General features: G+C 46.3%; 1 protein-coding gene across 1 annotated transcript; it reads left to right on the forward strand.

Annotated features, from left to right (window-relative positions):
• Window positions 1-31: 31 nt before the first annotated feature.
• LOC137348536 (zinc finger protein 721-like) lies at window positions 32-27,725 on the forward strand. Its single transcript, XM_068013840.1, has 7 exons — window positions 32-350; window positions 2,322-3,623; window positions 5,188-5,373; window positions 17,372-17,766; window positions 18,807-18,894; window positions 19,056-19,157; window positions 23,363-27,725. Exons 2-7 carry the CDS (start codon window positions 2,422-2,424, stop codon window positions 24,666-24,668), a joined length of 3,279 nt encoding a protein of 1,092 aa, XP_067869941.1. The 5' UTR covers window positions 32-350; window positions 2,322-2,421; the 3' UTR covers window positions 24,669-27,725.
• The last annotated feature ends 245 nt before the right edge of the window (window positions 27,726-27,970 follow it).

The raw sequence follows: 27,970 nt of genomic DNA on the forward strand, positions 1-27,970 counted from the left end.
GCCAGGCGCGGGGCATTCTGGGCGGCCTTGTCCTTTGTTGCGAGTTGAAGTCGGAAGAAACCGGGATGAGAAACCGGGAAGCGGCGGGTAGGATGGGGGAGGTGTTACACCTTCCCGGGGCCCTCTCTGCACGTCAATTCAATCCTGTTTCTCCCAACTCAGATTCATGGCCTCATTTGTTTTCTTCCTCTGAGCCCCTGAACTCTCTCTGACAGGGTCATGTTACCGAGAGCTGATTGATTGTCCTGGGAAGCAACAGGAAGAAGCTCAGAGGCCGGAGGACCAAGGGAGCAGCGGCTTCTGGAAGCAATCGCGGCCTTTGAGGGCTGCAACCTGAGGCTGTCAGTCAGGTGAGTCAGTGTGAACCCCTGGTAAACTATTTATCCTTTCAAAGTGAAATCAGTTGTTTCTTTTATCAACAAAACACTTTAACATTTGTCACTATTTTGTTTTCCTGGAATTCCTATTCTGAGTCTCAGACACTTCGGTGCCAAGTGGACCAGGTGTTTAAGGGTCATTATTTCCCTATTTCCATATCGCTGTTTGGTCAAAATACACAGATCGATTTCACCCTCGTTATCAATCTATTTGTGATATTTAGAGGGACAAACTCTCACCTTTCTGCACATTTATTAGTTAAATAAACATCCTTTTTGTTAGTAGTGAGGCACATTCTGTATTGGCTTCAGCCTTTAAAATTCTTATCCTTTAAAATTCCCTCTATGGCCTCACCCCTCCCCATCTCTGTGAACTCCTCCAACCCCACAACCCTCTTTGTAAGGAGAAACGGTTTCCGGTGGTAGAAGGGTCGGTAAGTAGATGACAGAGATTTCAGGTCATTGACAAAAGAACCAGAGCCAATATGAGGGAAAACATTATCCAGTGAGCAGTGATCTTGAGAAGACAACTTCAAAAAGCAGTGGAAGAAAATTCAATGGGAACTTTCGAAAGTTTATTTCCCTCAAGTGCCTATTGAATTCCCTTTTGAAATGATTGATGATCTCCACTTCCCCCACCCTTGAAGGCAGAGAATTTCAGGTTATTACAACTTGCTACGTCAAAAGTTCTTCACCTTTCCCCAGTATCTTCTGCTCAAAACTTTAATTCTATGTCCCCTAGTCCTGATACCATCAGCTAAACAATTTTTCTTTGTCTACCTTTTCTAAACCTGTCATTATGTTATACATCTCTATCAGATCTTCCCTCAAACACCTTTGCTCTACAGAGAACAACCCCAGCTTCTCCAAACAAATCTTGTCGCTAAATTCCCTCATCCCTGGTAAATCTCCTTTGCATCCTCTCAAGGACCTTCACATCCTTCCTAAAATTTGGTGACAGAAATGGACACAGTACTCTATTGTGGCCTAACCAGAGTTTTATAAAGGTTCTGAAGAATTTAGATTGGGGGCGGCTGTTTGAGGGTAAATCAACATCTGACATGTGGGAGTCTTTCAAACGTCAGTTGATACGAATCTAGGACCGGCATGTTCCTGTGAGGATGAAGGATAAGTATGGCAAGTTATGGGAACCTTGGATAACGAGGGATATTGTGAGCCTAGTCAAAAGACGCATTTGTAAAGGCTAGAAGGCTAGGAACAGACGAAGCCCTAGAATATTATTTAAATGGAGAGAAACTACAAAATGCTGCAGTACGGAGGGATCAGGGTGACTTTGTACATGAATCACACAAAATTAGCATGCAGGTACAGCACGTAGTTAGGAAGGCAAATGAAATGTTGGCCTTTATTGCAAGGGCAATGGAGTATTAAAGTCTGGCAGTCTTGCTGCAACTGTGCAGGGCATTGGTGAGACCACACCTTGAGTAGTGTGTACAGTATTGGCTGCCTTATTTGGGGAGGGATATACTTTCATTGCAGGCAGTTCAGAGAAGGTTCAGTGGGTTGTCTTATGAGGAAAGGTTGGGCCTACACTCTTTGGAGTTTAGAACAATGAGAGGTGATCTTATTATCATCAATTCCCGTGTGTATATTCCCACTCTCCAGTTGCTCTTTGAGAAGCTGATGGTGGGTCTTCATCCTGAACCACTGCAGTCTGTGTGGTGAAGATACACTCACAATGCAAGGATTTAGAGGTTCTTAACCCAGCAACAATGAAGGAACGGTGATAGATGTCCAACTCAGGATGGTGTGTGATATGGAGATGATGGTTTTCCCAAGAGCCTGCTGCTCTTGTCTTCCCAGGTGTTTAAATCTTCTGTCAGAATTCTGGTTGAGTTGCAGCTGCTCAGTTTGATAAGCTGCCTTTGTGTTTTTGTGGGCTCTCTCTCACGTCTCCTTTTTCCTGTTTTAAATTTATTTTAGAGTATCCGAAGGGGAGGATTTACAGACAAACTCAAACCAACCATCAGGTCAAGATCTGACACAGCCACTCGATTCGTCAGGACCTGAATATCCTTTGAACATGGAAACAAAAAGCACTGATGACAGTGGGGAGAAACAGTACAAGTGTCCTGTGTGTGGACGAGGCTTCAGCCGATCATCTGGCCTGTCGAGACACAAGCGCATTCACACAGGGGAGAAGCCATATAAATGTGGGGACTGTGGGAAGGGATTTAATTATCCAGTTGAGCTGGAAAGTCATCGACGCACTCACACTGGGGAGAGGCCGTTCACCTGCTCTGAGTGTGGAAAGGGATTCACTCAGTTATCTGGCTTGTTGACACACCAGCGAGTTCACAGCAAGGAGAGGCTGTTCATCTGCTCCGTATGTGGGAAGGGATTCACTCAGTCATCTGCTCTGCTGATACACCAGCACATTCACACTGGTGAGAGGCCATTCACCTGCTCGGTGTGTGGTAAAGGAAGTACTGATTTCTCTGCCCTGCAGAGACACCAGCGAGTTCACACTGACGTGAGAGAATTTAAATGCTCTGACTGTGAAAAAAGCTTTAAAAGTCCACGTTCACTGAGGGAGCACCAGCGCATTCACACTGGTTCCACACCGTTCAGCTGCTCTCACTGTGGGAGGAGGTTCGGGGCATCATACCACCTTGTGGTACATGAGCGTATTCACACTGGAGAGAGACCATTCACCTGCTCCGAGTGTGGGAAGGGATTTACTCTGTCATCCAACCTGCAGAAACACCAGCTGGTTCACACTGACGAGAGACCTTTTAAATGTCCAGACTGCGGGAAGTGCTTTAAAAGTACCGAGGAACTGCGGGTCCATCGACGTGTTCACACTGACGAGAGACCGTTCAGGTGCTCTCACTGCGGGGCTGGGTTCAAGCGATCAGGTGACCTCACTGTACACCAGCGCATTCACACTGGAGAGAGGCCGTTCACCTGCCCCGTGTGTGGGAAGGGATTCACTTGTTCATCCCATCTCACTGCACACCAACTTGTTCACACTGATAAGAGACCGTTTCAATGTTCGGACTGTGAGAAGAGCTTTAAGAGCAGAAAGCATCTGGAGACACACCAACGTAATCACTCTGGGGAGAGGCAGTTCACCTGCTCAGAGTGTGGGAAGGGTTTCACCCGTTCATCCACCCTGCTGAGGCATCAGCGAGTTCACACTAGGGAGAGACCGTTCACCTGCTCCGAGTGTGGGATGGGATTTGCTGAGTCAAACAATCTGCTGAGACACCAGCGAGTTCACAAGTGACTGCAGGGATTGGATTCTGCTGTTATTGCTGTTGTTAATCTCACGCAGAACTGAACTATGTTTATTCCAACAATTGGAGTTTATTTCTGCTGATGTTAATAAGCCCTAAAACTGGGCTGGGCATTGATTTTCTGCAGAAATATTGAGTAAAGGAGCTTTATTTGGAACATAATGACCAGAATTTTACATTGGGCTGGAGGCCCCGCCCACTGGCCAAACAGTTGGTGGCAAGCCCGCCTCCGCTGGGCCTGGGAGCCTCACAGTGATTTTTTTAATTAGTTTTTGTGAGATATGGGCATTTATTGCCCATCCCTAATTGCCCTTGAACTGAGTGGCTTGCTAGGCCATTTTAGAGGGCAGTTAAGAGTCAACCACATTGCTGTGGGTCTGGAGTTACATGTAGGCCAGATCAGGTAAGGACGGCAGATTTCCGTCCCTTGAGGACATTAGCGAACCAGATGGGTTTTTACAACAATTGACAATGATTTCTTGGTCACCATTAGACTACCTTTTAATTCCAGATTTATTAATTGTATTCAAATTTCAGCATCTGCCGTGGTGGGATTCGAACACATGCCCCCAGAGCATTAGCCTGAGCTCTGGATTATTAGTCTAGTGACATTACCACTACACCACCGCCTCTCCATTTTACGTGGCCCAAGCCCTTAATTAGCCTCGGGCGGGACTTCCGCCCCTCTGAGGCAGGAAGTCCCATCTTCAAGAGCTGCCGCCCGATCAGTGGACTGGCGGCTCTTAGTCCCAGCAGCACCACTGGGAGCAGTGGCCACTGCTGGGACTGCATGCGGGGAGAAGAGCAGCAATGAAGGAGGCCCCGGAATGAAGGTAAGTGTCTCCAGCGAGGCCCCGCACAATCAGCCGGGACCCGGTGAGGCAAGTGGGGTCAGTTGTAGCAGGTGGGGCGGGGGATGTGCTGCAGTGGGGCACAGGGTGCCTGATCAGGAGGGCAACCTTCCCCCTCCCCCCCGCCCCCCCCCCCCCACAGCCCGCAAGGAGTCCACCAGGATTTACTGGGCAGCCTCCTGGGGGTCGTGAGCCGGCTGCAGGAGCAGCAGGAGGAGGCTCTTAAGTGGCAGTTAATTGGCCTGGGGTGCGCGGGGCCATTTCTCCCTGCCGCCGCGGGGGTGGGAAGGCAATGGGAATGGCAACCCTCCCCTCCCCAATTGTACACCCTCCCCCCTTCCTGGCTCCCACTCAATTTTACACCCTCCCCCCACCCCACCTGCAGCCCCCTCCTACGGGGCATGTAAAATTCCTGCCACAGTATGTGGAGTATTTGTTTTCTCCATGATAAGAGAAGACTAATTGATGTTCTGTTACCGACTGTTCCATTTTTGGGCGGTTTCTTACTCTGTGATTTCAGTTGTCCTCTAATTCGCCTTCTACCATATCAAACCCCAAGCTTTCATCATTCCTAGAAATCTGTTGAAGACATTGATAGTTACTGGAATCTACCTGATGTTGGTGTCATTGCCTTTTGGAAGGTTTCCCAGTCTGCTTTTTTGAAATTCCATCGTGTTTCTGGTGTTGATGTAATGACAGGAGTTTCAATGCCAATGGTGATGATCGAGGGCCTGTGTTAACTGTTGGGGAATTTGTCAGGAACAGTTCTGGAGTCGACGATCGGGATTCCTTTGCTATCTTTGGAGAGGCTTATATTCTCTCTGCCAACTTGAGGAATGGAATGGACATCAACCCGAGGCATCAAAAAGGAGAATTTATTCTCTAGTGAAGCCCACTGTACAATTTCTTCTCCATTATCGTTGACATCTACGTTGCCCCACATTGTGTGGTTGATATTAAAGTCTCCGAGATGGATTGATGGATGTTGACGAGGAGGGAACAGTGGGTCACGTCACTGTACGAGTGGTGGTTTGTAAACATTGGAGGTTGTTCACTCTCCTACATGTATTGTTGGGGTGAAAACGCCAGCAATACTGGGTCTGCTTCAGTTCAGTGCAGCCTTTGATGCTTTGTTTGATGTAACAGGTCTGGTCTATTGGGAGGGTCTATCGAAATGCTGTAACCTGCAAGGCTACAGACCAGGTGCTGGAAGGTGGCATTAGATTGGGCGGCTAGATTTTTCAGCTGGCGCAGACATGATGGGCAGAATGGCCTCCTGTGCTGTAGGTTTTCTGTGGTTCTATGATTATATAGTGCCTTTAACAGAACAAAACATCCCAAGGTGCTTCACAGGAGCATTATAAATAAACTCTGACACAGATCCACATCAGGAGATATTAGGTCAGATGACCAAAAGCTTGGTCAGAGAGATAGGTTTTTAATGAGTGTCATAAAGGAGGAAAGTGAGGTAGCGAGGTGGAGAGGTGTTGGCAGGGTAACCTTTGGAGATATTGACATTTTGTGTGAGAGATGCCTTCGATGCTAAGTTGACAGATTCAGGTGGTTGGCCCTACATTTAGTTTTTTATGGTCCTGAAGAGGACTCTTTCATTTGCTTGATTTGCTGCTCTCACCAGGAGGTTGATTTAACAAGTTCAGTGTCCTTTCAGATGATGTTAGTTGTGATCTAAGATGATGGAGCAGGGTGAGCCGCGAGAACGCTGTCACCATCCACCGGAGATCAGCCTCAGACCCAGTCATGGTGACTGCTGCCACCTTCTCCATAGCTGGAAGATTAAAGCATCTCCATCATGGGACTGCGGAGCTCCTAAACAGACCCTGGGGAACATGGTCAAACATAGTCCTCAGAGGAGATTCACAGGCAGCCTACACCATATCCACACTGTTACACCGGAAGCTTTGGCCTGGATTTCTGACTCAGATATTGATATTTAATGTGGTTTTTTTGCTTCGACTGTATGAAAAAATAAGAAACCCCAATCTTGTTTCGTTTGAGTTCACGGTTTGTGGGTGTCATAAACTGAACTGCAGGGTCTCACTTTACAAACATCTGGAGTTCCTTTGAACCACCCTTGTGTCGAACTCTCTTGTATAAGATTTGAAATCTGTTATTTTCTGTATCATTTCACTCTTTTCAGGTCTGATTTAGTAAAACACCTCCACACATACTGTGTATGAGAGCCTTTGAAATGTTCTGATCTTTGTAATTGTTATTGCTAATTTTGATCTTGTTGATTTAATCTCTTGTTACCAACATACCATCCAGTATTTAATCAAGAGAATTGGTTCAAACTCTTCCTTTATCAGCTCTTTCGCTCCTCCAGTGACCCCTATCAATAATCCTTGGTTGGAGTTAGGGGCTGGGGGTCAGGGGTTAGCGTTTGGGACTAGTGGTTAGTGGTTAGGGATTAGGGTTCGAGATTATTGGTTCGGGGGTTAGAGATTGGGGTTAGTCGATAAGATGTTAAATTCAGGAATTAGTGCTTAGGGTTTGAAACGATTATTAACAACACCAGTGTCAGTTGACACATTTTTTTTCATTTCTTGTTTTTTATGCTCACGCAGGCGAGTCACAAAACAGCCTCGTTAATTGTTCATTGAAGGAACTTTCGTTCTGGCTTGAGCCCAATTTCCTCCCTTCTTTCACATCTCGATTTTTTTTTAAGAGAGTTACTGAAACAGGCCCTTCGGCCCACTGAGTCTGTGCCAACCAACAGGCACCCATTTATACTAACCCTGCAGTAATCCCATAATCCCTACCACCTACTTACACTAGGGGCAATTTACAATGGCCAATTTACCTATCAACCTCCAAGTCTTTGGCTGTGGGAAGAAACTGGAGCACCCGGCGAAAACCCACACGGTCACAGGGAGAACTTGCAAACTCCGCACAGGCAGTGCCCAGAATCGAACCCAGGTCCTTGGAGCTGTGAGGCTGCGGTGCTAACCACTGGGCCGCCCACTTTTACATTTCCCACAGAAAAAGACATCAAGGATATTTGACTTGATGTTGCACTGATTACATCCAATCATAGGTTTTCTGATTCCAGATCTGGTGTCTCAGTGTGAGTCCTCCCTGGATTTGGTGTTACAGTTTTAATGGTTCCTGCATTTTATGTCTCAGTGGAGATGGTCTGTGAATATAGTGTCTCTGTGGGAGTGGTTCCTGAATTTAGTGTCTGGCTTTAAGTCTGCCCTGGATTTGGTGCCTCTGTGTGAGTCCTCCCTGGATTTGGTGCCTCTGTGTGAATCCTCCCTGGATTCAGTGCCTCAGTGTCTGCTTGGGATGTGAGCATCGCTGCCAAGGCCAGAATTTGTTGCTCAACCATAATGATGTCAAAGGCATCTCACCTCAACTCTGGAATTCAGTTCTTTTGTCATGTTTAGACCGAGGCTATAATCTCCCCCTGTCTGATGTAAACAAACCCCACAGTAACTGACACCAATCTCCTCCTGTCTGATATAAACCAATCCCACAGTAACTGACACCAATCTCCTCCTGTCTGATATAAACTAACTCCACAGTCACCGACACCAATCTCCTCCTGTCTGATATAAACCAACCCACAGTCACTGACACCATTCTTCACTGTCTGATATAAACCAACCCCACAGTCACTGACGCCAATCTCCTCCTGTTTGATATAAACAAACCCCACAGTCACTGACACCAATCTCCTCCTGTCTGATATAAACCAACCCCCACAGTCACTGACACCAATTTCCTCCTGTCTGATATAAACCAATCCCACAATCACTGACACCAATCTCCTGTCTCGAACACACGAATTAGGAACAGGAGTAGGTCACTCGACCCCTCAAGCCTGCTGCGCTATTCAATAAGTTCATGGCTGAACTGGTTACTCCACATTTCCACCTACCCCTGATAACCTTCCACCCCCTTGTTTATCAAGAAGCTATCTACCTTTGCCTTAAAAATATACAAAGTCTCTGCTTCCATTGCCTTTTGAGGAAGAGAATTCCAAAGTCTCATTTATATCAATCATACAGATGTAGGAGTGAAATAAAAGTTTATAATTGTATTCAATACTAATTGCTGATGCGAGTCCCTGCATTAAGTAAAGATCACAGACAGCGGTTCTTAAAGTGACACTGCAGGTCCAAGAACACAATCAGCTAAATTCCAGAATGTTAAACTCCAGCCCGCTTACAGGTGTTATTAACATCAGCAAAAACAAGCCCCAACGGTCAGAATGAACTGTGTATAAATGGGTGGTTGATGGTCGGCACAGACTAGGTGGGCCGAAGGGCCTGTTTCAGTGCTGTATCTCTAAACTAAACTATCCGCAACTCCACCAACCTTTGTGTCATCTGCAAACCTACTAATCAGACCAGATTCATTTTCCTCCAAATCATTTATATATACTACAAACAGCAAAGGTCCCAGCACTGATCCCTGCGGAACACCACTAGTCACATCCCTCCATTCAGAAAAACACCCATCCACTGTTACCCTCTGTCTTCTGTGACTGAGCCAGTTCTGTATCCATCTTGCCAGCTCACCTCTGATCCAGTGTGACTTCACCTTTTGTACCAGTCTGCCATGAGGGACCTTGTCAAAGGCTTTACTGAAGTCCATATAGATAACATCCACTGCCCTTCCTTCATCAATCATCTTTGTCACTTCCTCAAAAAACTCAATCAAATTAGTGAGACATGACCTCCCTTCACAAAACCATGCTGCCTCTCGCTAATGTTAGTATAGAAAAAGAATTGGAGAAACTTAAGGAATATCTGACAAATCTCCAGGACCTGATGTCCTACAACCTAGGGCTCCAAAAGAAATAGCTGGAGAGATAGTGGATGAACTAGCTGTGATTTTCCAAAATTCCTCAGATTCGGCAACATTACCATCAGATTGGACGTTGGCAAATAGAATCATAGAAAGTTTAAGGCACAGAAAGAGGCCACTTGGCCCATCGTGTTTGTGCTGGCCAAAAAACGATCCACCTATTCTAATTCCACCTTCCAGCATTTGGTCCGTAGCCCTGCAGATTACAGCGCTTGAGGTGCATATCCAGACTCCCTTTCAGGCAGTGAGTTCCAAACCATCAGCACCCTCTGGGTGAAAAGGTTTTTCCCATCTCCCCTCTAAATTTTCCCCTAATCACTTTAAATCTATGCCCCCTCGTCGCTGACCTCTCTGCTAATAGACCCTTCACCTCCACTCTATCCAGGACCTTCAAAATGTTGTACATTTCAATCAGATCTCCCCTCAGCCTTCTCTGTTCCAAGGAGAACAACTTCAGCCGATCCAATATTTCCTCATAGCTGCATTTCCCCAGTCCTGGCAACATCCTCATAATCTCCTCTGTACCCTCTCTAGTGCAATTACATCCTTTCTGTAATGAGGTGACCAGAACTGCATACAGTACTCAAGTTGTGGCCTAAACAATGATTGATACAGTTCCAGCATAACCTTCCTGCTCTTATATTCTATACCACAGTTAATAATGGAAAGGATCCCGTATGCTTTCTCAATCACCCTATCGACCTGTCCTGCTATGTTCAGGGATTTGTGGACATTCATTCCAAGATCCCTCACTTCCTCTACACTTCTCAGTATTTTCCCATTAATCGTGTATTCCTTTGCCTTGTTTGACCTGCCCAGATGCATCACCTCACACTTCTCCAAGTTGAATTCCATTTGCCACTTTTCTGCCCATCTGACCAGACCATCAATATCTTCCTGCAGCCGACAGCTATCCTCCTCGCTATCTACCACACGGCCAATCTTTGTGTCATCTGCAAACTTCTTGATCATGCCCCCGACATTTATGTCCAAATCATTAATATACACCACAAAAAGCAGGGAACCCAGTACTGAGCCCTGCAGAACTCCACAGGAAACAGCCCTCCAGTCACTAAAACAGCCGTCAATAATTACCCTTTGTTTCCTCCCACTGGGTCAATTTTGTATCCACCTTGCTGCATTTCCCTGGATCCCATGGGATTTTATTTTGTTCACCAGTCTGTGATGTGGGACCTCGTCAAAAGCCTTGCTAAAATCCATGTAGGCCACATCAAATGCACTACCCTCATATATTTTCCTTGTTGCTTCTTCAAAATAATTCAATCAAGTCGATCAAACAAATCTTGATCAATCTGTGCCTTTCTATGTGACAGTTTATCCTGTCTCTCAGAATACAAAGAACAAAGATAATTACAGCACAGGAACAGGCCCTTCGGCCCTCCAAGCCTGCGCCGATCCAGATCCTCTCTCTAAACATGTCGCCTATTTTCTAAGGTTCTGTATCTCTTTTCTTCCTGCCCATTCATGTATCTGTCTAGATACATCTTAAAAGACTCCATCGTGCCCGCATCTACCACCTCCGCTGGCAATGCGTTCCAGGTGCCCACCACCCTCTGCGTAAAGAACTTTCCACGCATATCCCCCCTAAACTTTTCCCCTTTCACTTTGAACTCGTGTCCTCTAGTAATTGAAACCCCCACTCTGGGGAAAAAGCCTCTTGCTATCCACCCTGTCTATACCTCTCATGATTTTGTACACCTCAATCAGGTCCCCCCTCAACCTCCGTCTTTCTAATGAAAATAATCCTAATCTGCTCAACCTCTCTTCATAGCTAGCGCCCTCCATACCAGGCAACATCCTGGTGAACCTCCTCTGCACCCTCTCCAAAGCATCCACATCCTTTTGATAATGTGGCGACCAGAACTGTACGCAGTATTCCAAATGTGGCCGAACCAAAGTCCTATACAACTGTAACATGACCTGCCAACTCTTGTACTCAATGCCCCGTCCGATGAAGGAAAGCATGCCGTATGCCTTCTTGACCACTCTATTTACCTGCGTTGCCACCTTCAGGGAACAGTGGACCTGAACACCCAAATCTCTCTGGACATCAATTTTCCCCAGGACTTTTCCATTTACTGTATAGTTCACTCTTGAATTGGATCTTCCAAAATGCATCACCTCGCATTTGCCCTGATTGAACTCCATCTGCCATTTCTCTGCCCAACTCTCCAATCTATCTATATTCTGCTGTATTCTCTGACAGTCCCCTTCACTATCTGCTACTCCACCAATCTTAGTGTCGTCTGCAAATTTGCTAATCAGTCCACCTATACTTTCCTCCAAATCATTAATGTATATCACAAACAACAGTGGTCCCAGCACGGATCCCTGTGGAACACCACTGGTCACACGTCTCCATTTTGAGAAACTCCCTTCTACTGCTACTCTCTGTCTCCTGTTGCCCAGCCAGTTCTTTATCCATCTAGCTAGTACACCTTGGACCCCAAGCGCCTTCACTTTCTCCATCAGCCTGCCATGGGGAACCTTATCAAACGCCTTACTGAAGTCCATGTATATGACATCGACAGCCCTTCCCTCATCAATCAACTTTGTCACTTCCTCAAAGAATTCTATTAAGTTGGTAAGACATGACCTTCCCTGCACAAAACCATGTTGCCTATCACTGATGAGCCCATTTTCTTCCAAATGGGAATAGATCCTATCCCTCAGTATCTTCTCCAGCAGCTTCCCTACCACTGACGTCAGGCTCACCGGTCTATAATTACCTGGATTATCCCTGCTACCCTTCTTAAACAAGGGGACAACATTAGCAATTCTCCAGTCCTCCAGAATAGATTCCAACAATTTGCCCACGACTGAGGTTAGACTGACTGGCCTGTAATTATTCGGTCTATCCTTTGCTCCCTTTTTAAACAGAGGTAGAATGTTAGCAAGTCTCCAATCATCCGGCACCACACCTGTATCCACTGAGAACTGGAAAATGATGGTTAGACCCTTTGCTATTTCCTCTCTTGCTTCTTTTAACAGCCTAGGGTACATTTCATCTGGCCCTGGTGATCTATAAACTTTCAAGGATGCTAATCCCATTAATACATCCAATCTCCCTATGTTTATCACATCCAATACTTCACACTCTTCCTCCTTATGTGCATCATCCCCTCTTTTGTGAAGACAGATGTAAAGTATTCATTAAGAATGGAACCAATGTCCATAGTGATGTCAGCTGTCCAACCACAAAGCTGCTGTGTGGAGTGTTCCCGCTCCCTGCAACTGAGAGAGAGAGAGAGGGCACAGAGAAAGAGAAGGGGCAGAGAGAAAGAGCAAAGAGAGTGGGGGTAGATTGAGAGGGGGCAGAGAGAGAGAAGAGACAGAGAGAGAGAGGGGGCACTGAGAGACAGTGGCAGAGAGAAAGAGAGGGGGCAGAATGATAGAGAGTGGCAGAGAGAGAGGGGTCAGAGAAACAGAGAGAGAGGGATAGAGAGAAGAGGGGCAGAGAGAGAGCTGGGGAGACCGAGAGAGAGAGGGAACAGAAAGAGAGAGTGAGAGAGAGACAGGGGACAGAGAGAGAGAGAGGGGGTGGGGGGGGGGGTGGTCAGATAGAGATAAAGGGGGACAGAGAGAGAAAGGGGACAGAGCAAAAACAGGGGGAACAGAGAGAGGGGAGACACAGAGAGTGAAGACGCCACAAAGAGGGGTTATAAAAACACAGAGGGTGGGAATAACACACAGAGAGGTGACCACCACAGAGAGGGGGGTACACAGGGAGAGAGAGGGACAGAGAGAGAGCGCTCAAGATCACTCCTGCCAGGTGGACATCTATTTGGAATACTCCACATTACTACAGCAAGTGTGCAGGAAAACATTGACTACTTGTGCAAGCAAACAAATGCCAGGTATCTCATTAAATCAGTGTCAAGCATAGTGATGAGAAAGTAAGTCAATAAATTAATCTTCTCATTCAAAGTTTCTTCACAAATGCACATTGGTGTTGTTTTGATTCATAGTAAGATAAATTTTTAATGCATTTATCTTTCCAAAACTGTCTCACCGGCTCTCCTATATAATTAATATTCAGCTTTTTAATCTACAGGAACACATGTCACAGTCTGGTTACTGGACAAATAAAACACAAAGAGATTAAAAATCTAATAACAAAAACACTTGCTGCGGTCAGGTGGGAGTTGTACTGTGGAAAGCGTCCATTCCCCTCTTGGCTGTAACACTGTGTAGATCTGCCCAGTGGTGCTAGTTCCTGGGTGGCCCCGTCCCGTAGTCCTGAGTCCAGGTCCTGAGTATACCTGTCCAGCAGTGCAAATCTCTGTGTATACCTGCCCTGCAGTGCTAGTTCCTGGGTATCCCTATCCCACAGTGCTTCTTGCTGGGTATACCTGCCCTGCAGTGCTGGTTCCTGGGTATACCTGCCCTGCAGTGCTGGTTCCTGGGTATCCCTGCCCCGCAGTGCTGGTTCCTCAGTATACCTGCCCCGCAGTGCTGGTTCCTGGGTATACCTGTCCAGCTTCCCTTGTTAGAGCTGAACCATGTTGAATTTGTCCGTGAATCTCACATCCTGGGAACATTATTTTGGAGAATGTGCGGTGGAGACAACATGAAACCCACCCTATTCCCAGGATTAGAATGGTGTTTCCCGGAGGTGGAGGGCAACCGGATTCCATCCAAGTGGATAATAATGAAAAGGATCTGATTCCAAAGATTCAGGGAAGGAAATTCAGAAGCTCCTGCGGGAGTTTAATGACTTTGTAATGGATATTTTTCCAATGTGCGTTGTGTAGTTTGGAAGTGTGAAATGTTTCTCGGAGTGACTGCAGCCAACTCTGTATTTCACCTGCTTCCTGAACACTTGCTCTGAGCTGAGATGTTTCGGTTGTGTCGCGGATATCAGTTTCACCTGACACGGGAAAGGTCCCTGGTTACTTTGGAAGTATTTCCTTCAGTGTGTAACTGGATGTTGTTGGTTTGTTAACCCTGATGAAAACAATTGCCCTTCATTAAACTGCTTTAGAAGATTGATTTGGCCGGGAATCGAACCCAGGTTGCAACAATTAAACAGCTGGATTCTAACCACTAGACAACCAAGGAACAGTGAGCAAAAACATTCAACATTGCAACCATTGTGGATATAATTGAAGATATCGATATATATTTGGACCTAACTTTCTTTCTGTGCTGGATGTAAATCAATTTAGTGTCTCTGCTGCTTACAGATTTATTTACATGTGTCTCTGTTCTTCATTCACTTTTTCGGCTCAATCTGTCTTCATTCGGAAAGTAATGTCGACCTATTTATTTCTCTCTTACTTTTCATTTACTCCTAAATACATTTACACACAACATCGATACATTCAGAAATAACACACACATTTACTCAGGACCAGCACACTGTTACACCCACAATACATTTACAATTATCACGGCATCAATATTTATATATTTAGAACCTGATGTATATTATAAAATTTAAAGTAAATTTACAACTGACACACATACAAAACATCGCACTCAGAACATAAACACTCACAGTTTATATAGAAACATGACAGCCACACACACACACTCACAGTTTATATTGTCACACTGTCCTGTTTGAAGTTCTGGGAAAAGTCAACACAGCAAAAGTTGAATAGTTTTCACGAGCTGCCTGTCCTGTTGTGTATTTGGAGCAGTTTCCTACTTTCATCAACGCGAGTAAAACTCGGGAGAGATGGAAAGCAGGATCCCGGGTCATTATCACCTGTACAACACCGAGTCCAAATCTCCCCAGTAAGAGGCACTGAGACAGGATCCAGGGAGAAGGATAGATCTGAGTGAGAGAGAAATAAACAGAGAGGGAGGGAGGGAGGAACCAGTGATAGGAGCTGAGAGCAGAAGGCAGAGATATTGACAGAGAGGGAAGGGCTGGAAGAGATGGAGAGAGAGAAAATATAGAGAGGCAGAGATATAAAGGATGTCGAGAGATAGAGATACAGAGATATAAAGAAAGATGTGGAGAGTCTGAGATATGAACAGCCAGGGAGGTGCAGGATAAAGTCGCAGGAAGAGATGCAGAGAGTGAAATATACAGGTTACATTGGGTGCTGTGGAGCAGCGGTTCTCAAACTTTGTATTTCTGGGGGCCGCCTCCCCCTTGGTGTAACAGTATCTCAACACCCGTTTAAAAAATTTCTGTAGATAAGAATGAGTGACACAGAGAAACATATATCTTTATTATTATTCCGCTCTGGAGGAAGCTCTTATCAAAGGGTTCTTTTAACAGGGAGATGAGGAGAAATGTTTTTTCTGAGGGTTGTTAGTCTGTGGAATTCTCTTCCCCAGAAAAAAGTGGAGACTTTGTCATTGAATTTATTCAAGACTGAGTTAGATAGATTTTTGATAAACAAGGGAGTCAAGGGTTTGCGGGGGGAGGGTGCAGACGGGAAAGTGGAACAAAGAACAAAGAAAATTACAGCACAGGAACAGGCCCTTCAGCCCTCCAAGCCTACGCCGATCCAAATCCTCTATCTAAACCTGTCGCCTATTTTCTAAGGGTCTGTATCTCTTTACTTCCTGCCCATTCATGTATCTGTCTAGATACATCTTAAAAGACGCTATCATGCCGGCGTCTACCACCTCCGCTGGCAACGCGTTCCAGGCACCCACCACCCTCTGCGTAAAGAACTTTCCACGCATATCCCCCCTAAACTTTTCTCCTTTGTGGAGTTGAGACCACAACTAGATCAGGGCTCGAAGGGCCGAATGGCCTACTCCTGTTCCTACGTCCGATGTTCAAAACTGTCCATGGCAGCTGCAAGTTATTTATCGATTAATTAATAAGTTCAATTAATTAATAAAATCTGGAATTGAAGCTCGTCTCAGTAATGGTGCCATGAATCTATCATCAATTGTCAGAAACACCCGTCTGCTTCACTAATGTTCTTTTCGGGAAGGAAATCAGCCGTCCTTACCTGGTCTGGCCTACATATGATTCCAGACCCAGAGCAATGTGGTTGACTCTTAACTGCCCTCTGAGATAGCCGAGCAAGACACTCAGTTCAGGCGTATTTAGGAACGGGCCAGCAACGTCCACATCCCATGAAAGAAAGATATTTTTAAACATTGTGCCTTGTCGATGTTGGAGAGGCTTTGGGAGTCAGGAGGTGTGTTACTCGCCACAGAATTCCCAGCCTCTGATCTGCTCTTGCAGCCAGGGTATTTATGTGGTTGCTCCAGTTCAGTTTCTGGTCAATGGTCATCCCCAGGATGTTGTTTGTGGGGGATTCAGCGACTTCATGTCACGTTTGCAGACGTCTTTAAAGCGGAGACATGGACGGCCAGTGGGTCTGATACCAGTGACGAGCTCACTGTACAATGTGTCTTTGGGGATCCTGCCATCTTCCATGTGGCTCATATGACCAAGCCATCTCAAGCGCCGCTGACTCAGTAGTGTGTATAAGCTGGGGATGTTGGCCACCTCGAGGACTTCTGTGTTGGAGATACAATCCTGCCACCTGATGCCAAGTATTCTCCGGAGGCAGCAAAGATGGAATGAATTGCGACATCGCTCTTGGTTGACATACATTGTCCAGGCCTCGCTGCCATAGAGCAAGGTACTGAGGACACAGGCTTGATACACTCGGACTTTTGTGTTCCGTGTCAGTGCGCCATTTTCCCACACTCTCTTGGCTAGTCTGGGCATAGCAGTGGAAGCCTTTCCCATGCGCTTGTTGATTTCTGCATCTAGAGACAGGTTACTGGTGATAGTTGAGCCTAGGTAGGTGAACTCTTGAACCACTTCCAGAGCGTGGTCGCCAATATTGATGGATGGAGCATTTCTGACGTCCTGTCCCATGATGTTCGTTTTCTTGAGGCTGATTGTTAGGCCCACTACCCACAGTAAAAGGAGGGGATCGGTATATCCTGGTAGTTGTTGATATGTTTAACCAGTGGATTGAAGCTTTCCCAGCCTGTACAAATGCTGGAATAAAAACAGCTAAAATCTTATGGGAACAGATCTTTACCAGATGGGGTTTTCTGAAAAGAATAGCGAGTAATAATGGTTCTCATTTCACAGCAGAAATAATACAACAGCTCTGTCATCTTGTCAGTGTGGAACAATATTTCCACATCCCGACCACCCAGAATCTAGTGGGATGGTCGAGCTCTTTAATCACTCTATAGAAACAGCACTGAAAAAAGCTGATGATCTGGTCAAGGCCAGTGACTGGGTCACTGCCTTGCCTGATGTCTTAATGGCCATTCGCGTCACTCCCGTTCACACTCCCGGTCACAGCCCATTGCAGCTCATGACAGGTTGGCAAATGAAGATTGTGCCCCCCACCGGGGTCCCATTCCCCATTGTTACTCATCAGACTCACGACCAGTTTCTCCAGAACTTCCAACAAATCTTAGCTTGCTCCCTGCTACACGCAGTGGAGATGATGGTGCTGCCCATCTCAACACCACCAGGCAAAACCACCCCACCCTTTACATTGACTGCTCTATGGGAGATGAAGTAACGGTAAAACATTTTTGAAAGGGGTGGGGCTGGGACGCCAATTGGGTCCAGATGATGTTCTGGATAAATGGGGAGAAATAAATCTTAAATTGATTAATTGGAAATGAGGAAGGAAGCAGAATATCTGTGAGACCAGAAATCAGTGAAAACTGATCAATGAAAATGTCAGGTAACTGGATGGAGAATAAACACTGAGTTTGATTTTATCCAAATGGGACAAGATGTGTATGGTCATCACGCTCTTGGGCTGTGTCCAGGCTGAAGTTCTGTTCCCACTGTACCATCCTGACTTGGAGATATATTGTCACTCGTACTGCAGCGATTCAAGAAGAAACGCCATCCTCTCCTTCTCAACAGGCAACTGGGGATTGGTGTCATATGTAGGTCTTGCTGATGATGCCCATATCCCAAGAAAGAATGGAAAAAATTCAGTATATGTAAAATAGAGTAAAAGGCTCAACATAAATACTTCCTCCTAAAATAATGCGCTTTGTTAAGTAACCTATTCTCCCCTAGAATGTACCTCCTTTAACAGGCTCACATTGGCAAAAATACTCGCGTTAAACCAGCAGCTTCCCCTCCATCCCCACTCCAACTCAAACTGATGCAAAAAACAACACCTGCACAGGAGGACTGACTTTACCATCCAACATCCACCCTGATACAAATCGGCTCTTAATTGGACCATCTCTGTTCTTCGGCTCAATTCTGTGAGCAATGTCTGCAATCAAACGAAAGCAAAATAGTGCGGATGCTGGAAATCTGAAATGAAAAAGAGAAAATGCTGGGAATATTCAGCAGATCAGACAGCATCTGTGGAGAGAGAAACAGAGTTAATATTTCAGGTCGCTGACGTTCCGTCAGCTTGCAATAAAACACACAGACAGGCTCTGATTAATGGCGGCCGAGGTTCCCACAATTCTCTGCGTCCCAGATATCGCTCTGTGCAACGCACTGATTTCCCTATGCGCTGAGTGCGCATGCTCCCTAGGGCCAGGCGCGGGGCATTCTGGGCGGCCTTGTCCTTTGTTGCGAGTTGAAGTCGGAAGAAACCGGGATGAGAAACCGGGAAGCGGCGGGTAGGATGGGGGAGGTGTTACACCTTCCCGGGGCCCTCTCTGCACGTCAATTCAATCCTGTTTCTCCCAACTCAGATTCATGGCCTCATTTGTTTTCTTCCTCTGAGCCCCTGAACTCTCTCTGACAGGGTCATGTTACCGAGAGCTGATTGATTGTCCAGGGAAGCAACAGGAAGAAGCTCAGAGGCCGGAGGACCAAGGGAGCAGCGGCTTCTGGAAGCAATCGCGGCTTTTGAGGGCTGCAACCTGAGGCTGTCAGTCAGGTGAGTCAGTGTGAACTCCTGGCAAACTATTTATCCTTTCAAAGTGAAATCAGTTGTTTCTTTTATCAACAAAACACTTTAACATTTGTCACTATTTTGTTTTCCTGGAATTCCTATTCTGAGTCTCAGACATTTCAGTGCCAAGTGGACCAGGTGTTTAAGGGTCATTATTTCCCTATTTCCATATCGCTGTTTGGTCAAAATACACAGATCGATTTCACCCTCGTTATCAATCTATTTGTGATATTTAGAGGGACAAACTCTCACCTTTCTGCACATTTATTAGGTAAATAAACATCCTTTTTGTTAGTAGTGAGGCACATTCTGTATTGGCTTCAGCCTTTAAAATTCTTATCCTTTAAAATTCCCTCTATGGCCTCACCCCTCCCCATCTCTGTGAACTCCTCCAACCCCACAACCCTCTTTGTAAGGAGAAACGGTTTCCGGTGGTAGAAGGGTCGGTAAGTAGATGACAGAGATTTCAGGTCATTGACAAAAGAACCAGAGCCAATATGAGGGAAAACATTATCCAGTGAGCAGTGATCTTGAGAAGACAACTTCAAAAAGCAGTGGAAGAAAATTCAATGGGAACTTTCGAAAGTTTATTTCCCTCAAGTGCCTATTGAATTCCCTTTTGAAATGATTGATGATCTCCACTTCCCCCACCCTTGAAGGCAGAGAATTTCAGGTTATTACAACTTGCTACGTCAAAAGTTCTTCACCTTTCCCCAGTATCTTCTGCTCAAAACTTTAATTCTATGTCCCCTAGTCCTGATACCATCAGCTAAACAATTTTTTTTTGTCTACCTTTTCTAAACCTGTCATTGTTATACATCTCTATCAGATCTTCCCTCAAACACCTTTGCTCTACAGAGAACAACCCCAGCTTCTCCAAACAAATCTTGTAGCTAAATTCCCTCATCCCTGGTAAATCTCCTTTGCACCCTCTCAAGGACCTTCACATCCTTCCTAAAATTTGGTGACAGAAATGGACACAGTACTCTATTGTGGCCTAACCAGAGTTTTATAAAGGTTCTGAAGAATTTAGATTGGGGGCGGCTGTTTGAGGGTAAATCAACATCTGACATGTGGGAGTCTTTCAAACGTCAGTTGATACGAATCTAGGACCGGCATGTTCCTGTGAGGATGAAGGATAAGTATGGCAAGTTATGGGAACCTTGGATAACGAGGGATATTGTGAGCCCAGTTAGAAGACGCATTCGTAAGGGCTAGAAGGCTGGGAACAGATGAAGCCCTTGAGGACTATCAAGAAAGTGGGAAGGAACTTAAGCAAGGAGTCAGGATGGCTAAAAGGGGTCATGAAAAGTCATTGGCAAACAGGATTAAGGAGAATCCCAAGGCTTTTTATACGTAGATAAAGTGCAAGAGGGTAACCAGGGAAAGGGTTGGCCCACTCAAGGACAGAGGAGGGAATCTATGCGTGGAGCCAGAGGAAATGGGCGAGGTACTAAATGAGTACTTTGCATCAGTATTCACCAAAGAGAAGGACTTGGTGGATGATGAGTCTAGGGAAGGGAGTGTAGATAGTCTGGGTCATGTTGATATCAAAAAGGAGGAGGTGTTGGGCGTCTTGAAAAACATTAAGGTAGATAACTCTCCAGGGACTGATGGGATCTACCCCAGAATACTGAGGGAGGCAAGGGAGAAAATTGCTGGGGCCTTGACAGAAATCTTTGTATCCTCAGTGGCTACAGGTGAGGTCCCAGAGGACTGGAGAATAGCCAATGTTGTTCCTTTGTTTAAGAAGGGTAGCAAGGATAATCCGGGAAATTACAGGCCGGTGAGCCTTACGTCAATGGTAGGAAAATTATTGGAGAGGATTCTTCGGGGCAGGATTTACTCCCATTTGGAAACAAATGAACTTATTGGCGAGAGGCAGCATGGGTTTGTGAAGGGGAGGTTGTGTCTCACTAACTTGATCGGGTTTTTTGAGGAAGTGACGAAGATGATTTATGAAGGAAGGGCAGTGGATGTTGTCTACATGGACTTCAGTAAAGCCTTTGACAAGGTCCCTCATGGCAGACTGGTACAAAAGGTGAAGTCACACGGGATCAGAGGTGAGCTGGCAAAATGGATGCAGAACTGGCTCGGTCATAGAAGACAGAGGGTAGCAGTGGAAGGGTGCTTTTCTGAATGGAGGGATGTGACTAGTGGTGTTCTGCAGGGATCAGTGGTGGGATCTTTGCTGTTTGTAGTATATATAAATGATTTGGATGAAAATGCAGCTGGTTTGATTAATAAGTTTGCGGACAACACAAAGGTTGGTGGAGTTGCGGATAGTGATGAGGATTGTCAGAGGATACAGCAGGATATAGATCGGTTGGAGACTTGGGCGGAGAAATGGCAGATGGAGTTTAATCCGGACAAATGTGAGGTAATGCATTTTGGAAGGTCTAATATAGGTGGGAAGTATACAGTAAATGGCAGGACCCTTAGGAGTATTGACAGGCAGAGAGATCCGGGCGTACAGGTCCACAGGTCACTGAAAGTGGCAATGCAGGTGGATAAGGTAGTCAAGAAGGCATACGGTCGGGGCATCGAGTATAATAATTAGCTAGTCATGTTGCAGCTGTACAGAACCTCAGTTAGGCCACACTTGGAATATTTCGTACAATTCTGGTCGCCACACTACCAGAAAGATGTGGAGGCTTTGCAGAGGGTACAGAAAAGGTTTACCAGGATGTTGCCTGGTCTGGAGGGTATTCGCTAGAGAGGTTGGATAAACTCGGATTGTTTTCACTGGAACGACAGAGGTGGAGGGGCGACATGATAGCGGTTTACAAAGTTATGAGCGGCATGGACAGAGTGGATAGTCAGAAGCTTTTTCCCAGGGTGGAAGAGTCAGTTACTAGGGGACATAGGATTAAGGTGCGAGGGGCAAAGTTTAGAGGGGATGTGCGAGGCAAGTTATTTACACAGAGGGTGGTGAGTGCCTGGAAATGCTGCCGGGGGAGGTGGTGGAAGCACCAGATGGTGATAGCGACGTTTAAGAGACATCTTGACAAATACATGAATAGGATGGGAATAGAGGAATACGGTCCCCGGAAGTGCAGAAGGTTTTAGTTTAGACAGGCATCAAGATCGGCGCAGGCTTGGAGGGCCGAATGGCCTGTTCCTGTGCTGTACTGTTCTTTGTTCTGTGTAAATTCCCTGCTTTTGTCTCTCCATCACCGATACACAGTGGCAGCAGTGTGTACCATCTGAAAGCTGCAGTAACTCAACAAGGCTCCTTTGACAGCACTTTCCAAACCCGCAACCTCTATCACAGAGAAGGACAAAGGCAGCAGATGCATGGGAACACCTGCAAGTCCCCCTCCAAACCACACACCGTCCTGACGTGGAACTATATTGCCATTCCTTCACTGTCGCTGGGTCAAAATCCTGGAACTCCCTTCCTAACAGCACTGTGGTAGATGGGGTACAATGTGGGAAAATGTGAGGTGGTCCATTTTGGTAGGAAGAACAGAAAAGCAGAATATTATTTAAATGGAGAGAAACTACAAAATGCTGCAGTACGGAGGGATCAGGGTGACTTTGTACATGAATCACACAAAATTAGCATGCAGGTACAGCACGTAGTTAGGAAGGCAAATGAAATGTTGGCCTTTATTGCAAGGGCAATGGAGTATTAAAGTCAGGCAGTCTTGCTGCAACTGTGCAGGGCATTGGTGAGGCCACACCTTGAGTAGTGTGTACAGTGTTGGCTGCCTTATTTGGGGAGGGATATACTTTCATTGCAGGCAGTTTAGAGAAGGTTCAGTGGGGTGTCTTATGAGGAAAGGTTGGGCCTACACTCTTTGGAGTTTAGAACAATGAGAGGTGATCTTATTATCATCAATTCCCGTGTGTATATTCCTACTCTCCAGTTGCTCTTTGAGAAGGTGATGGTGGGTCTTCATCCTGAACCACTGCAGTCTGTGTGGTGAAGATACACCCACAATGCAAGGATTTAGAGGTTCTTAACCCAGCAACAATGAAGGAACGGTGATAGATGTCCAACTCAGGATGGTGTGTGATATGGAGATGATGGTTTTCCCAAGAGCCTGCTGCTCTTGTCTTCCCAGGTGTTTGAATCTTCTGTCAGAATTCTGGTTGAGTTGCAGCTGCTCAGTTTGATAAGCTGCCTTTGTGTTTTTGTGGGCTCGCTCTCACGTCTCCTTTTTCCTGTTTTAAATTTATTTTAGAGTATCCGAAGGGGAGGATTTACAGACAAACTCAAACCAACCATCAGGTCAAGATCTGACACAGCCACTCGATTCGTCAGTACCTGAATATCCTTTGAACATGGAAACAAAAAGCACCGATGACAGTGGGGAGAAACAGTACAAGTGTCCTGTGTGTGGACGAGGCTTCAGCCGATCATCTGGCCTGTCGAGACACAAGCGCATTCACACAGGGGAGAAGCCATATAAATGTGGGGACTGTGGGAAGGGATTTAATTATCCAGTTGAGCTGGAAAGTCATCGACGCACTCACACTGGGGAGAGGCCGTTCACCTGCTCTGAGTGTGGAAAGGGATTCACTCAGTTATCTGGCTTGCTGACACACCAGCGAGTTCACAGCAAGGAGAGGCTGTTCACCTGCTCCGTATGTGGGAAGGGATTCACTCAGTCATCTGCTCTGCTGATACACCAACGCATTCACACTGGTGAGAGGCCATTCACCTGCTCGGTGTGTGGTAAAGGAAGTACTGATTTCTCTGCCCTGCAGAGACACCAGCGAGTTCACACTGACGTGAGAGAATTTAAATGCTCCGACTGTGAAAAAAGCTTTAAAAGTCCACGTTCACTGAGGGAGCACCAGCGCATTCACACTGGTTCCACACCGTTCAGCTGCTCTCACTGTGGGAAGAGGTTCGGGGCATCATACCACCTTGTGGTACATGAGCGTATTCACACTGGAGAGAGACCATTCACCTGCTCCGAGTGTGGGAAGGGATTTACTCTGTCATCCAACCTGCAGAAACACCAGCTGGTTCACACTGACGAAAGACCTTTTAAATGTCCAGACTGCGGGAAGTGCTTTAAAAGTACCGAGGAACTGCGGGTCCATCGACGTGTTCACACTGACGAGAGACCGTTCAGGTGCTCTCACTGCGGGGCTGGGTTCAAGCGATCAGGTGACCTCACTGTACACCGGCGCATTCACACTGGAGAGAGGCCGTTCACCTGCCCCGTGTGTGGGAAGGGATTCACTTGTTTATCCCATCTCACTGCACACCAACTTGTTCACACTGATAAGAGACCGTTTCAATGTTCTGACTGTGAGAAGAGCTTTAAGAGCAGAAAGCATCTGGAGACACACCAACGTAATCACTCTGGGGAGAGGCAGTTCACCTGCTCAGAGTGTGGGAAGGGTTTCACCCGTTCATCCACCCTGCTGAGGCATCAGCGAGTTCACACTGGGGAGAGGCCATTCACCTGCTCCGAGTGTGGGAAGGGATTTGCTGAGTCAAACAATCTGCTGAGACACCAGCGAGTTCACAAGTGACTGCAGGGATTGGATTCTGCTGTTATTGCTGTTGTTAATCTCACGCAGAACTGAACTATGTTTATTCTAACAATTGGAGTTTATTTCTGCTGATGTTAATAAGCCCTAAAACTGGGCTGGGCATTGATATTCTGCAGAAATATTGAGTAAAGGAGCTTTATTTGGAACATAATGACCAGAATTTTACATTGGGCTGGAGGCCCCGCCCACTGGCCAAACAGTTGGTGGCAAGCCCGCCTCCGCTGGGCCTGGGAGCCTCACAGTGATTTTTTTTATTAGCTTTTGTGAGATATGGGCATTTATTGCCCATCCCTAATTGCCCTTGAACTGAGTGGCTTGCTAGGCCATTTTAGAGGGCAGTTAAGAGTCAACCACATTGCTGTGGGTCTGGAGTTACATGTAGGCCAGACCAGGTAAGGACGGCAGATTTCCGTCCCTTGGGGACATTAGCGAACCAGATGGGTTTTTACAACAATTGACAATGATTTCTTGGTCGCCATTAGACTACCTTTTAATTCCAGATTTATTAATTGTATTCAAATTTCAGCATCTGCCGTGGTGGGATTCGAACACATGCCCCCAGAGCATTAGCCTGAGCTCTGGATTATTAGTCTAGTGACATTACCACTACACCACCGCCTCTCCATTTTACGTGGCCCAGCCCCTTAATTAGCCTCGGGCGGGACTTCCGCCCCTCTGAGGCAGGAAGTCCCATCTTCAAGAGCTGCCGCCCGATCAGTGGACCGGCGGCTCTTAGTCCCAGCAGCACCACTGGGAGCAGTGGCCACTGCTGGGACTGCATGCGGGGAGAGGAGCAGCAATGAAGGAGGCCCTGGAATGAAGGTAAGTGTGTGGGGCCTCGCTGGGGACAATCAGCCGGGACCCAGTGAGGCAAGTGGGGTCAGTTGTAGCAGGTGGGGCGGGGGATGTGCTGCATTGGGGGCAGTTAGGCCGTGGGGTAGCCCTCCGGTGGGGCACAGGGTGCCTGATCAGAATTTTCCTTCCCCCCCCGCCCGCAAGGAGTCCACCAGGATTTACTGAGCAGCCTCCTGGGGGTCCTGAGCCGGCTGCAGGAGCAGCAGGAGGAGGCTCTTAAGTGGCGGTTAATTGGCCTGGGGTGCACGGGGCCATTTCTCCCTGCCGCCACGGGGGTGGGAAGGCAATGGGAACGGCAACCCTCCCCCCTCCTTGCCTCCCACTCAATTTTACACCCTCCCCCTACCCCACCTCCAGCCCACTCCTGCGGGGCATGTAAAATTCCTGCCACAGTATGTGGAGTATTTGTTTTCTCCATGATAAGAGAAGATTAATTGATGTTCTGTTACTGACTGTTCCATTTTTGGACGTTTTCTTACTCTGTGATTTCAGTTGTCCTCTAATTCACCTTCTACCATATCAAACCCCAAGCTTTCATCATTCCTAGAAATCTGTTGAAGACATTGATAGTTGCTGGAATCTACCTGATGTTGGTGTCATTGCCTTTTGGAAGGTTTCCCAGTCTTCTTTTTTGAAATTCCATCGTGGTTCTGGTATTGATGTAATGACAGGAGTTTCAATGCCAATGGTGATGATCGAGGGCCTGTGTTAACTGTTGGGGAATTTGTCAGGAACAGTTCTGGAGCAGATGATCGGGATTCCTTTGCTATCTTTGGAGAGGAAACATAGATCTGGCTTATATTCTCTCTGCCAACTTGAGGAATGGAATGGACATCAACCCTTGGCATCAAAAAGGAGAATTTATTCTCTAGTGAAGCCCGCTGTACAATTTCTTCTCCATTATCGTTGACATCTACGTTGCCCCACATTGTGTGGTGGATATTAAAGTCTCCGAGATGTATTGATGGATGTTGATGAGGAGGGAACAGTGGGTCACGTCACTGTACGAGTGGTGGTTTGTAAACATTGGAGATTGTTCACCCTCCTACGTGTATTGTGGTGAAAACGCCAGCAATACTAGGTCTGCTTCAGCTCAGTGCAGCCTTTGATGCTTTGTTTGATGTAACAGGTCTGGTCTATTGGGAGGGTCTATTGAAATGCTGTAACCTGCAAGGCTACAGACCAGGTGCTGGAAGGTGGCATTAGATTGGGCGGCTAGATTTTTCAGCTGGCGCAGACATGATGGGCAGAATGGCCTCCTGTGCTGTAAGTTTTCTGTGGTTCTATGATTATATAGTGCCTTTAACAGAACAAAACATCCCAAGGTGCTTCACAGGAGCATTATAAATAAACTCTGACACAGATCCACATAAGGAGATATTAGGTCAGATGACCAAAAGCTTAGTCAGAGAGATAGGTTTTTAATGAGTGTCATAAAGGAGGAAAGTGAGGTAGCGAGGTGGAGAGGTGTTGGCAGGGTAACCTTTGGAGATATTGACATTTTGTGTGAAAGATGCCTTCGATGCTAAGTTGACAGATTCAGGTGGTTGGCCCTACATTTAGTTTTTTATGGTCCTGAAGAGGACTCTTTCATTTGCTTGATTTGCTGCTCTCACCAGGAGGTTGATTTAACAAGTTCAGTGTCCTTTCAGATGATGTTAGTTGTGATCTAAGATGACGGAACAGGGTGAGCCGCGAGAACGCTGTCACCATCCACCGGAGAACAGCCTCAGACCCAGTCATGGTGACTGCTGCCACCTTCTCCATAGCTGGAAGATTAAAGCATCTCCATCATGGGACTGTGGAGCTCCTGAACAGACCCTGGAGAACATGGTCAAACACTGTCCTCAGAGGAGATTCACAGGCAGCCTACACCATATCCACACTGTTACACCGGAAGCTTTGGCCTGGATTTCTGACTCAGATATTGATATTTAATGTGGTTTTTTGCTTCTACTGTATGAAAAAAATAAGAAACCCCAATCTTGTTTCGTTTGAGTTCACGGTTTGTGGGTGTCATAAACTGAACTGCAGGGTCTCACTTTACAAACATCTGGAGTTCCTTTGAACCACCCTTGTATAGAACTCTCTTGTATAAGATTTGAAATCTGTTATTTTCTGTATCATTTCACTCTTTTCAGGTCTGATTTAGTAAAACACCTCCACACGTACTGTGTATGAGAGCCTTTGAAATGTTCTGATCTTTGTAATTGTTATTGCTAATTTTGATCTTGTTGATTTAATCTCTTGTTACCAACATACCATCCAGTATTTAATCAAGAGAATTGGTTCAAACTCTTGCTTTATCAGCTCTTTCGCTCCTCCAGTGACCCCTATCAATGATCCTTGGTTGGAGTGAGGGGCTGGGTGTTTGGGGTTAGCGTTTGGGACTAGTGGTTATTGGTTAGGGATTGGGGTTAGTCGAT

The sequence above is a fragment of the Heterodontus francisci genome, chromosome 34, assembly GCF_036365525.1.
Source record: "Heterodontus francisci isolate sHetFra1 chromosome 34, sHetFra1.hap1, whole genome shotgun sequence".
NCBI lineage: Eukaryota > Metazoa > Chordata > Chondrichthyes > Heterodontiformes > Heterodontidae > Heterodontus > Heterodontus francisci.